The 12,128-nt window shown below is 48.5% G+C and overlaps 1 protein-coding gene across 9 annotated transcripts in view; it reads left to right on the top strand.

Annotated features, from left to right (window-relative positions):
* wdfy3 (WD repeat and FYVE domain containing 3) overlaps positions 1 to 12,128 on the top strand; it is a 130,356-nt gene that overhangs the window by 100,923 nt on the left and 17,305 nt on the right. For all 9 annotated transcript variants that reach the window (XM_063490048.1, XM_063490049.1, XM_063490050.1 and 6 more), the window contains one exon: positions 11,959 to 12,127. In XM_063490048.1, the coding sequence (XP_063346118.1) occupies positions 11,959 to 12,127 (169 nt within the window). The remainder of the gene's footprint in view (positions 1 to 11,958; position 12,128) is intronic.

Raw genomic sequence — 12,128 nt, 5'->3', positions numbered from 1 at the left:
GGATTCACTCGCACATCACAACAGGAAACTCAGTATTTTAGAGTCTCCACTCCAACAAGCTCCAACACATCTCATTCACTCGTGCTAGAATTCAGTCACCTGTCGTTAATCTAAGAACGATCAACTAATTTGCATATCAGCTATTAACCTACTAAGATGACAGGACAACAGACATGAAAGTTCAAAATGTTATCACCAAAACAAAATTTCCCTCATACTGTAAATTACTTGTGCTGCACCAATCAGGCAGAAAGCATCTCCCAGTTTACTATATTAACAACTAAATTTATTGTCTGATCACTGGTTGTTCAAACCAGAATCTTCTTTTTTTTTTTTTTACCCCATTGTTTTACACCCACACATTAACCTGCTAACTCACTCCTCCAACCTCATTCTCTTTTAACCCCAACAGCTCTCATGCAGTCAGCAATCAAATTCTCTATTCATCCTTGAATACTTGGTCACCTTTAAATGTCACTATTAATTTTATCAATTTATTTATCATTACCTTAACACTAATCCACTGTTTAGTTTTTCTTTAATTACTTTAGTTCATTTTCTCCTATTTGATCACTTTGATTTCTTAACTGTTATTATTTCACAAAAATCAACTAATCTGCTTTGTCTCCCTTTTTGCCATCAAGTAATTCACACACACTCACAGGCTGGTCACTCGCCCCCACCTTTCTTCCTCTCTCACTCACACACACACATTTTGCTCCTCCTTTGTTCCACCTGTGAACCCGCCCCCTGGGGCTGGCTCACACACACCTCATGCTTCTCGCAGTCCCATTCAAACTTTCTGCAAGACACCTCTGCTGATTCAGGACAACGCCCTGATCAGAACAAAGAGCGGGTGCCGTCCGCTCTTGTACACCTCAACCTATCTAGGACAATTAGGCTCACGATCTTCAGATCGCGCCACATTTGCCTCACGAATCATTGAAACTGCGCCACGGACTGGATACCGCAGTTTCTCTTCCCCATAAAAAATAAAACCAAATTAAACCCCCCAACTGACTTCACAGTTTGCAACAATTCGCGACACGGCCTCCTGCCGCAATTTCTGCACACCACAAACACACACTTTTAGACACAAATTATTTTTGTTACTTTAATTGACTCTCGTACTTCAGACGAGACGCCGACTCTAACGGCGCTTTCACACACACAACACAGTCCTCCTTCTGCATCAGGCACTGGTTCAACTCAGCTCGGAATCTAACCGGCGAAAGCAACCGATCCTGCTTTATGCATACTTCAGACTGTGACAGGGACCTCTCCCCGACTTAGTTATTTAAGGAGCCACGAGTCCCCAGGTCACCACCCTGGATCTCCTGCCCTCACAGGTCCTAGCCCCGCGTCCGAGACTAGGTGGGGTAACCAAACCCGTGACACACACGGCCTTCAGCCGGCGACGAGGCCTCTCAGCCCCGCTTTCTAACTAATAGTAACACGTTTCCTGCTTTAACGCACGGAGGACGGATCACACACCGCCACTTTTTTCCTAATAACTAAGACGGATCACACACCGCCTCGGATAAAACACCGATACTATTAATCCATAACAAGCGTCTCCTGCTTTAACGCACGGAGATTTTCTTACGGGGCGCTAAACATCAACTTGGAGTTCTTATCAAAAGTCTCTTGCTTTAGTCGCTCTCATCAGTACGCTAAACATCAACTTGGAGTTCTTAACAAAAGTCTCTTGCTTTAGTCGCACTGGGCGGCACGCTAAACATCAACTTGGAGTTCTTAAAAAAGTCTCTTGCTTTAGTCGTGCCGGGACGGACCTAGCCGCCCCTTTATACTACTGAGTGAATTTACACTGAGATACGCTCAACTTGGCGAACAGATAATTTAGGCTTTAAACAATATGCACGGTTCGAAAATAAACAGGTCGTGCTTACCTTTTAATGTGACATGTGAGCTAGCTCTCTGTTCGCCTCGTTTCACGATCTCAGCTCTGCCAATTCATCCTCTCTGGGCCTCGAGCGAATCCCAGGGTTTCGGCACCAAAACTGTTACGAAATCAGTTTTGCCCCGGTTCTTTATTCGTCGAGGAATCCAGAAAACGGCACCGGAACTCAGTAATCATTTTTACAAAATCTTTATTCATCTTTATTTAAGCATGCACTTCTAGAAGGGAAGACGAGGCCGGTGTCCCTCTGCAAAATCTTCACCTCTTTGTTAGTCACATCCAGCTTTATAGTAGCAGCCCTATCATAAATCCCCCACGGTGTGCTCCAAACTCTGTCTCTGTGTGTATGCACGAGCACGTGAGTGCCTGTGTGTGCGCGTACCCATGTGCCTGTGAGTGCACGTGAATGACTGTGTGCGGATACCTGGTATGTGTGTGCACGTGAGTGAACGTGCATGTAAGTGTGGGTGCGTCGTGACAGTCAAAGCACTGTTTGTGTGTGTCTCTGTATGCGTACTTCCTGGGGGTCATAAAAGTAATCTCACCCAAGTTAAACCAAATTCCTCTACACAACATACAAAACAGAAATAACATATTACAAATATTGAGACCCCCACTCTGCATTCACTGGGCCATTGTCTTACATTTACAGATAAGGTGGAGAGTCTCCTGCAACCCTGCTTCTAAGTAATGGCAATTATGAGTTTTTATTAAAGGTACAAGCATCAGCATCAGCAACCCCCAACTGTAGCTTCCTGTCTCCTTTTATGACACCAGACCCCCAGTGTCAATAAATTCCTTTTCTCTCTAAATTACACACTCTCAGGCCACAGCTAAACCAAACTGAAACACAGAGACAAATCCTTCCTTATTACTGTGATCTAAACAAATTTAACACATTATATTCTAATAATTATTTTCTTGTACTCACAGTTTCTTGGTTTGTAGTGAAGTGTTTTTTTTGTTTGTGTGGAGTTTGAATTTTTCTCTGTGTGGAAACAAACAAAATAACAGGGAAAAGCCAAAAGTTTACAAACTCATCAACTGATTCAGATCAGAATAAACTATAGGTGTGAAAACGCCCATACTTCCTGACGTTCACTGACAGTAGTGCAAGTCCATGTCCACAAATTCAACAAGTGTGTCAACTAAGCAGCCAAAAGCATAACAAAGGACACCAAAGTCACCGTGAGCTACATTGTGACAGCATGAAATGTAGCCAAAGTGAAACAACATCAAAGAGAAGAGGCTGAAACTGAATCTCACAGTTGGACTGGCACAAGCATTTGTTTGAACACATGGCAAAGAAAGTATTTTAAGCATTTTCAATAAAACATGGCAAAGAAATCCAGTTTGTTTCTTTTTGAATTGAATTGAAAAATGTCCTCCTTGGTGTCTGTAACTTCAGCCAATCCCCTGCAGAGCAGCAAACACTCCTTAAATAGAGCTCTAGGATGAGCTCATCGCTGCCCTGTGAGGCAGTGACACCAACAGCCAGTGCCTCACTTTTCCTATCACTGAGACACATTTAGCTTTGTTTGCTCTACAAATAATCCCTCCTCTCTGTTTGCTCGCGGGTGCCTCTCTCCGCTCCACAATAATTTATTTGGTCATGAAGATTCAGAGAAGGCTTCAGGCATTCCCAGTTTTGTTTTGTTTTTTTACTTTTTTCTGTTTCAACATTCAAGCTTTTAGTTGACTGACTTGGTGTGTCCCTGTCCCTCGAAAGATGAAATCATCCAGCAGTGCTCAAATGGAGACTTCACGCATAAAAAAACAAACCTCCCTGTTCCTGAAAATGCCCTTTAGGAGTTCAGATTAAGAGTTCATGAACCCTTTATGAAGTCTCTTTAGATGCCTTCTGGAAAGAATTTAATTAAGTCCAAATTCCCCGCGGCTTGGTTGCTAATGTATAATTTAATCATGCTTGAGGAGCAGTTGCAGCTTGATAAAGCCCCGTTCTTGTGCCATGGACTTGAATACCATTGCTTGCCGTTTTCACTTTAAGCGTTGGAGCTCATTAGTTTTGGCTTGCCTGCCTTGTTTGGCCATTATTGGAGGACACGTCCCCCCCACTGAAGATTTTTCCATTTGATTCCACTTAAATGTTCTTGTTAGGAACAACCAAAAACACATAAAGCTAATTTAATGACCCCGTGGTTTAATTTAGTTCACTTCTCATTAGACAGTTCCAGTTCACAACAACAGTCATCTCAAGTTGTTTTATATAGCAAGGTGCAGACTCTACATTACAGAGAGAACTTAAGGTTATGTATATAACCCCGGTTCTCTGAGTAGCATGAGTGAGTGTCTCACTATGGGAACGCCTCCTGCGTGACCTCATCAGAAGCTCAAATACCATTACGCCAGCCTTTACAGGCTGGCTAGGTGACGCCCATGTCAGGAGGGGCTAGTGCCTCCCTATATAATAGCCTGACATAGCGTCAGATGTCATTCAAAACAAGCCCACCTCTTCCTCGCTTCCATAGCAAGGAGGGCGGTCTGGTGAGACACTCACTCATGCTACTCAGAGAACCGGGGTTATATACATAACCTTAAGTTCTCTTTCATAGCATTCGTTTCGTGTCTCACTATGGGAGAAATACTGACTCCCGGATTGCCAGACATGCCTGTTAAGAAGACAACTGTCCCCAACAGCACCTCACAGGTGAGAAGCCCCCACCTGGGAAGAACCTGCACTGAGGACTGAATGCGCTAGGTTAGGCGCCGTCACATCTAACCTGTAAAACCTAGCAAATGTGTGAGGTGAGGTCCAGCATGCAGCCGCACACACCTCCTGAATTGAAACTCCCCTAAAGAGAGCCCATGAGGTTGCCAGACCTCTAGTGGAATGCGCACGTAAGCCAGCAGGGGGCCGAAGGCCCCTGCTAGTATAGGCCAGGGCAATCGCTCCCACTATCCAATGGGAGAGGCGCTGTTTAGACACCGGCTTTCCCATATGTGGTTTAGCCCAGGACACGAACAGCTGGTCACTTTGTCTGACACTCTGGGTTCGGTCCATGTAAATGCGCAGAGCACGGACTGAACACAAGGTATGCAGCCGCTGTTGCTCCTCTGAGGAGAAAGGCGGTGGGCAAAAAGCCGGCAGTTCTATAGGGGAACATGTGCCGACCACCTTCGGGACGAAGGCAGGGTTGAGCCGCATACTGACCCTCGTATTATCCGAGGAGAACTGAATGCATGACTGATGCACTGAGAGAGCGTGGATCTCTCCCACACGTTTAGCAGAAGCTAAGGCAATTAATAGATCAAGGACAGAAATTTTAACTCAACCTGTTCCAGGGGTTCAAATGGGCAACAGGAGAGCGCAGCCAATACTGTGGGAAGGTCCCACGATGGAGCCAACGGCCTAGATGTAGGCAATTTACGCCGTGCACCCTTCATGAAACGGCATATTAAGGGATGCTGGCCAACAGTCCTCCCCTCAAAACCAATATGGCAGGCCGAAATCGCCGCCAAATACACCTTAATGGTGGAGAAGGCTTTACCCTTATCAATCAGGGCCTGAAGAAATGACAGAATCACAGCCACAGAGCACTGAAAAGGGATGGTCTGTGATTCTACACACCAGCTTTCAAACAGACGCCACTTGTGCTCATATAGCGTCCTAGTGGACGATGCTCTAGAACACTGAATAGTATCGATAACACTATGAGGGAGCCCCACTGTGTTCAGGTTAAACCACTCACGGGCCAAGCCCATAGAGCTAGCCTCTCTGGGTGGGGGTGGAATATTTCCCCCTGTGCCTGAGACAGGAGGTCTCTGCGTAGTGGTAACGGCCAAGGTGGGCCGCACAGCTGCTGAAAAATCTCCGCCAGCCAGTGCTTCCCTGGCCAGTGCGGGGCTATCAGGATCATATAGTGACTTCTCTCCCTCACTCTGGCCAGAGTTGGAGAAATGAGGGCCACTGGGGGAAAAGCATAGAGAAGGGTTCTCGGCCACTCGTGAGCCAGAGCATCCACCCCGAGTGGAGCTCTCTGATCGTGCAGCGAGTAAAATAGGGGACACTGAGCATTCTCCCTGGATGCATAAACGTCCACGGTCGCCTGGCCGAATTGCAGCCAGATCTGCTTCACCACTTCTGGGTGAAGCTTCCAGTCCCCATACAGCGGGTTGCCCCTGGAGAGAAGATCTGCTCCAAAGTTCAAGATCCCCGGCACGTGAGTCGCTCTCAGTGACAGCAGGTGGACACTGCTCCAGACTATCAGTCTGTGTGCCAGTGTGTGTAACTTGGGGGACCCCAGACCCCCCTGTCTGTTGATGTAGGCCACAACGGTGGAATTGTCCGACCTCACTAAAACATGATGACCCTTCAGCCAAGGGAGAAAGTGTTTTAGCGACAGGTGAACTGCCAGCAGTTCCAGACAGTTTATGTGGGTGGAGCGCATGTGAGGGCCCCATTCCCCATTCACTGTCCTGCCTTCGTGGGTGGCCCCCCAGCCCGAAAGAGAGGCATCCGTGGAAATCACCTTCCTGGCTGAAACTGCCCCCATGGCGACGCCCTGAGACAAGAAACCTGGCCTCTTCCATTCGCGGAGAGCGAGTGAACAGTCTGCGGAGACTCTCACGCGACGGTGGCCGTCTCGGTGAGGGTCCAGTCCCCGCGAGCCCACCCAGCGCTGAAAGCCTCTCATGTGCAGGCGTCCCAGTGTTATCGCCACTAGAGAGGAAGCCATCAGACCAAGCAGCCTCTGGCACTGTTTGAGGGTCACTGTGTTGCCCCTGCGAAACAGTGCTAGGGAAGACCGTATGACTGCCGTTCTCTCCGGGGACAGAAAAGCCCTCACCCGGAGGGAGTCTAGGCTGAGCCCTATGAAAGTAATGCATTGAGTTGGCGTCAATGTGCTCTTCTCCACGTTTATCTGGAAACCCAAACTCTCCAAATGGTGTATGAGAGCGTTTGTGTGACAAGTCGCCCCCTGGTGGGTTGGGGCTGCCACCAGCCAGTCGTCGATGTATGTGGCCACCCGAATGCCCTTTTTCCTGAGCGGGGCCACTGCTGCCTCGGTGCACTTCACAAACACCCTCGGGCTCAGTGAAAGACCAAAAGGCAGGACTACAAACTCGTATGCTATCCCCTGGAAAGCAAATCTCAGATACTTCCGGTGTGGGGGATATATGGGGATGTGGAAATAAGCATCCCGCAGGTCGATTGATGTGAACCAGTCGCCCGCTCGTACAAACCGTAGCAGCGAGGCGTGCGTCAACATCCTGAACTTGTATGTCCTTAAATGCCGGTTCAGGGCACGGAGATCCAGGATGGCTCTCATCCCCCTCCCCCCTTTCTTTGGCACGAGGAAATACCTTGAATAAAATCCGCTGTGCATTTCCTCGGGAGGGACAACTCTTATAGCTCCTTTTTCTCTCAAGGTGGAAATTTCCTCCAGGAGAAAACTGGCAGACTCGCCCAGAGCACGAGAGTAAACGATTTCTTTGAAATGTGGCGGAGCGACATTGAATTGCAGTCTGTAGCCCCTCTCCAATGTCCTCAGCACCCATGCCGACTGAGTGCAGGTGGCCCAGCTCTCCATGTGGAGAGACAGAGGGCTCACTGGCCACTCCACCGAAGATGGCGTTTTGGCGCCCTCTTGTGGTCGCTGCGCTAAACACACGCCATTTCGGTGTCCCGCCACCCCTGTCACAGGCGAGCGAGGTGACGGGCTCATCTGCATCATCACAGCCGGGAAAACGCGAGCCTCCACGGGCTGCGTTATGGCAGACGTTGCTCCGTTTCTTTGCATGTCTGATTTTTTTCATGTGTTTTGCAACACTCGACAGCGCCCTCGGCAAACTGCCTGGATGCGCGTGTCGGGGCTTTTTTAATACAGAATGCACGAAAGAAGTGCTTGCGAAACAACACTGTGAACTCTGGCTCTCTTTCCCTCTGGCGGGTCCGGTGACAGGAACGCCGGCCCGGGTCAGGCACTCTGTGTGGGACATGTCCCGTTGAACTGGCTCTGGAACGGAGCTGGGAGGCGGCAGGGCGGCCCATGAAGGGGGGAAACTGGGTTCGCTCCCGCCTGGAGGAGAGGCTGTCAGGCCGGCCGCTTCTTCCTCCTCACGATCGCGGCAGCGGGGGGAGGAGGTGGGACCGCTTGAGGTCTGGCCTGGGGAGACTGTTTCCGGGCCCATGGATTCTTAGGGGCCCCGGCAGCCTGGGGGGCTGCCTGCGTCTTAGGCACTTTGGGAATCCTGAAAGCGGGGACCGGGCGAGACGTTGCCTGCGCGAATGACTGGCGCAGTGCCGCTGGAGTGACGTGCTGGGTCCTCCTCGGCAGGCAGAGTTTCAGAGCCTCATCATCTCTCTTTTTCTCCTCACATCTCTTCTGCATGGATGTAACAGCCGCACCGAAGAGACCTTGAGGGACGACAGGGGTGTCGAGGAGGTCCTCTTTCTCCTTAGTCGTCAGGTTGGTGAGCCCGAGCCAGCGTGCTCGCTCCTGAAGAACCATGAGGCCCATGGCTCTCCCAGTAGCCTGTATGGCTACCTTGTGGAGGCGGAGGACGTGGTCAGTTATAACGCAGATTTCTTCCCACACTGTGGTATCTGGTTTAGTCGTCATGTCCTCTTCCAGCTCAGCTTGATAAGCCATTAGCATAGAGGAGGCGTTGTGGGCTCTCACTGACAGAGCCGCTGCCTTGTAGCACTTATCTGTAAGGCTAGACTGGAAGCGGTCTGCTTTGGAGGGGAGAGATGGAGCCGATGAGGACAGAGACGTCTTCGGGTGAAGATGGCTCGCTACCAACGGCTCCACTTGTGGCATCTGGCGGAGGCCGATAGACTCCATCCCCTCACAATCCAGCAGGGAGCTCCCCACGATGGGGTGTTTCTCGCTGTAAGGTTTTGCTTTCCACGTCATCGCTATCTCATCGAGTAGCTCCGGGAAAACAGGCAACAGATGCTTCCCCGTCTTTTTCGCCTTAGGCAATTTCTTACCGTCAAAACGAGATTTCACAACCTCCGTTTGTACGGCGGGCCACGGGATGTTGAGCCTGGCAGCTGCGCGCTTGCACATGTCCTGCATGTCGAGATCCAGGGGAGACGGCGGTGTCGGTTTTTCAACCTCGCCGGTAGCCGAGGGCTTTGCAGCCCAGCCGCTGCTAGCCAAGGAGGTGGAATCTTCCTCCTCGTCGTCAGACAGCAGGAGCTCCGAGTCAGCCGACTCATCTCCGTCCTCGTTGGCATCTCCTCCCCAGATGACTCCAGCATCAGGGAAAAGCTCACGATCTCCGTGTGCCTCCAGCGACGGGAAAGCGGTCGCGATGGGCTGGGGGTCTGCCTCTGCCCAGCTCGGCCCTGGCGTTGCGGCCAAATCATCGGGCATCTCAGTATCTCCTTGCGCCGCAGCAGCTTCACACAGCAAAGGGTCGCCGCCCGACAGGTTAGCCTGGCGAGCTAGCCTGCGGCGGAGTAGCTTGCGTGGGAAAGCCGCGCAGTGGATACAGTCTTGTGCGGGTGTCAAGGCGGCCTGAGCGTGGGATAAACCCAGGCACGCCGCACACACGGGGTGTGTATCCCAGGCAGAAATTTTCTTGCCGCAGGGACAGAGTTTTGCAACTTCGTTGGCAGCCGTAGCCATGGTTAGCTAGAGGGTTGCGCACGTTAGCGAGACTGACACCGAGTGCGGAGAATATTGCTATTCTTCGCTAACGTGGGGTGAAAAGTGTTGCTACTTTTCTACAGGTATTGCTACCCAATGTGTAAAAAGACCGCTAGCGTTGAGGGGTATTGCTACCTGATGGTAAAGCTAGGGGTATCTTTATTAGCAAAGTGTTGCTACTTCGCTTTCGGAAAATATTGCTACTTCCCTGGGTGAAAGTATTGCTACTTGGCACCAGCACTAGTAACAGAGCAGTATTGCTACTGCTTGTATGCTAGTGGACAACTGAAAAGCTGGGAACAAAGCGCCCGGCGACCGAGTTGTTCACTCGAATCTGTGGACAGTTTAGCTTTAGCACCCAATCGCACAGTTGTCTACAGGCTTCTGTGAGAAGCGAGAAGAGGTTTTTGAATGACATCTGACGCTATGTCAGGCTATTATATAGGGAGGCACTAGCCCCTCCTGACATGGGCGTCACCTAGCCAGCCTGTAAAGGCTGGCGTAATGGTATTTGAGCTTCTGATGAGGTCACGCAGGAGGCGTTCCCATAGTGAGACACGAAACGAATGCTATGAAAGAGAACCCTAACATCACCTATGAGCAGCGTGTGGTGGCAGTGGGAAAGAAGAACTCCCTTTTAACAGGAAAACACCTCCAACAGATCGTCACAGTTGAGTGTGAGAGGACAAAGAAGAGAAAGGACATCAGGGAGGAAAAAGCTCAACTTTAACTAGAAAAACACATTTTTCAGTGCTCTGCAGTAAAATTCCAGCATTCTTGTCCTTTCCTGTCCTCTTTAGTAACCTATAATAAAAAATAATCAGTGGGAAAAAAAAATTGAAAATTAAGTCAAAATTTGAATCTTTTATACTCACTACTAGTGAAAAGTTTGGACACGCCTTCTCATTTAATGGTTTTTCTTTATTTTTACTACTTTCTTCACTGTAGATACAAACTGAAGACATCAAATATATGAAGCAAGATATATGGTGCTTCTTAATGGGGTTGGGACCATCAGGGGTCCCAACTCCCAGTTGTGTTGTGCAGAAGTCTAGAAGTCCCTATTTGACAAATGTTAGAATTTATATTATGGCAGGAACCAATCAGCTAAGTAAAGAGAAACGACAGTTCATCATTACTTTAAGAAGTTCAAGGTCAGTCAGTACAGAAAATTGCTAAAACTTTGAATGTGAATGTAAATAATCATAAAAATAAAGAAAAACCATTAAATGTGAAGCTGTGTCCAAACATGTGACTGGTCGTGTATCTCAAATGAATGGTGCTGAATTAGCTGCTCTGTAGTTGTACGTATGGTTGAAATAGAAGAAGCCACTAACGTTGAATAGATGATAAAACTAGACCAAACACACACTTTTCAATTATTTCTTCCACTATTTTCAGTTTATTTTTTACATATTGATGTGACATAAAAAGCATATTATTAGAAGAGAAACAGCAAAAAAAAAAACCAAATCTGCCATATCAATGGTTTGAGAAAAGGAAACATAAATTTCCTATGCAAAAGTTCTGGTGTTGAAATTTGGCTCAAATTTGGACTTAAACCTTGTAAATATTTCTCCCAATTAAAATCTAAAAATATAATTTTTTACATTTAATTAACCTCTCCAGACTCCAGAGGATGTGTAGGGTCATGTGGCTTTGAGCTGTTTGGTTGCTTAATTGAAAAAATTCCCGCGTGAGATATTAAATAGCCATATCCTGCGTCTCTTTACCTTCTTCAGCACTCCTGTCCCCCTCTGGTGCCCCTTGATTCCTCACCTCTGGTTGGGGTCTTTGACTGTGTTCAGGTACCTTCTGGAAAAACCTGTTTGGCCCCCACTGATGCTTGCTGTGACTGCATGAGTGTAACATACATGTTGTTTTAAACCATGCAAGTCTGTGTGTGTGTATGTGGTCATGCCAAAATGTGGTCCAGGGCATGTGCAGTACCAGGAACTACCACAAAGGTGACTCGGGCAGATATTCAAATACCCACCTGTGTGTCTGTGGACAGGGTATGACAACATGAATAACATGGTACCAGTGCATTTGGCTTTAACTCTGGGAGTGGAAGAATGAAGCACCTATGCTTTGTTAAGCAGGCTGCCTGTGGATGTGAAATCTGAAATACAGCATAGGGTGAACCACGTCACCACTTTACTGCGCTATTGCAGCAAGTTTCTGCCCTGTGTGATGCTCCTCTCACTGAAATTCTTGCAGCGTCATGCAGGAGCCGTGCAAGGCATCGTCAATATATCTACCTTTTATTTTGATCCATAGAATATAAAGATGAAGAATAACTAACTGAAGCATGTTTTGTGTTTTGACACTGACAAAGCCAAAATTTTTTAAAAAGTCTAATCAAAGTGGAGTCATGCGGTGCTACACGGTCTCACCTCCTTCTCTCCTCCCCAGAAACCTCTGCGTTACCGCCGCGCCATCAGCTACGACAGTAAGGAGTATTTCATGCGTTTGCTGTCCGGAAACCCCGGCATGTACCAGCACTCTGTAGAGCACAGCACCGAGGGAGAGACCACACACCAAGAGCTGGAGCACGGAGAGGACACCATCGCTAAAGTCAAAGG

Source organism: Pelmatolapia mariae, linkage group LG12, assembly GCF_036321145.2.
Source record: "Pelmatolapia mariae isolate MD_Pm_ZW linkage group LG12, Pm_UMD_F_2, whole genome shotgun sequence".
NCBI classification, from domain to species: Eukaryota; Metazoa; Chordata; class Actinopteri; order Cichliformes; family Cichlidae; genus Pelmatolapia; species Pelmatolapia mariae.
This window is presented reverse-complemented; position numbering and strand designations above follow the sequence as displayed.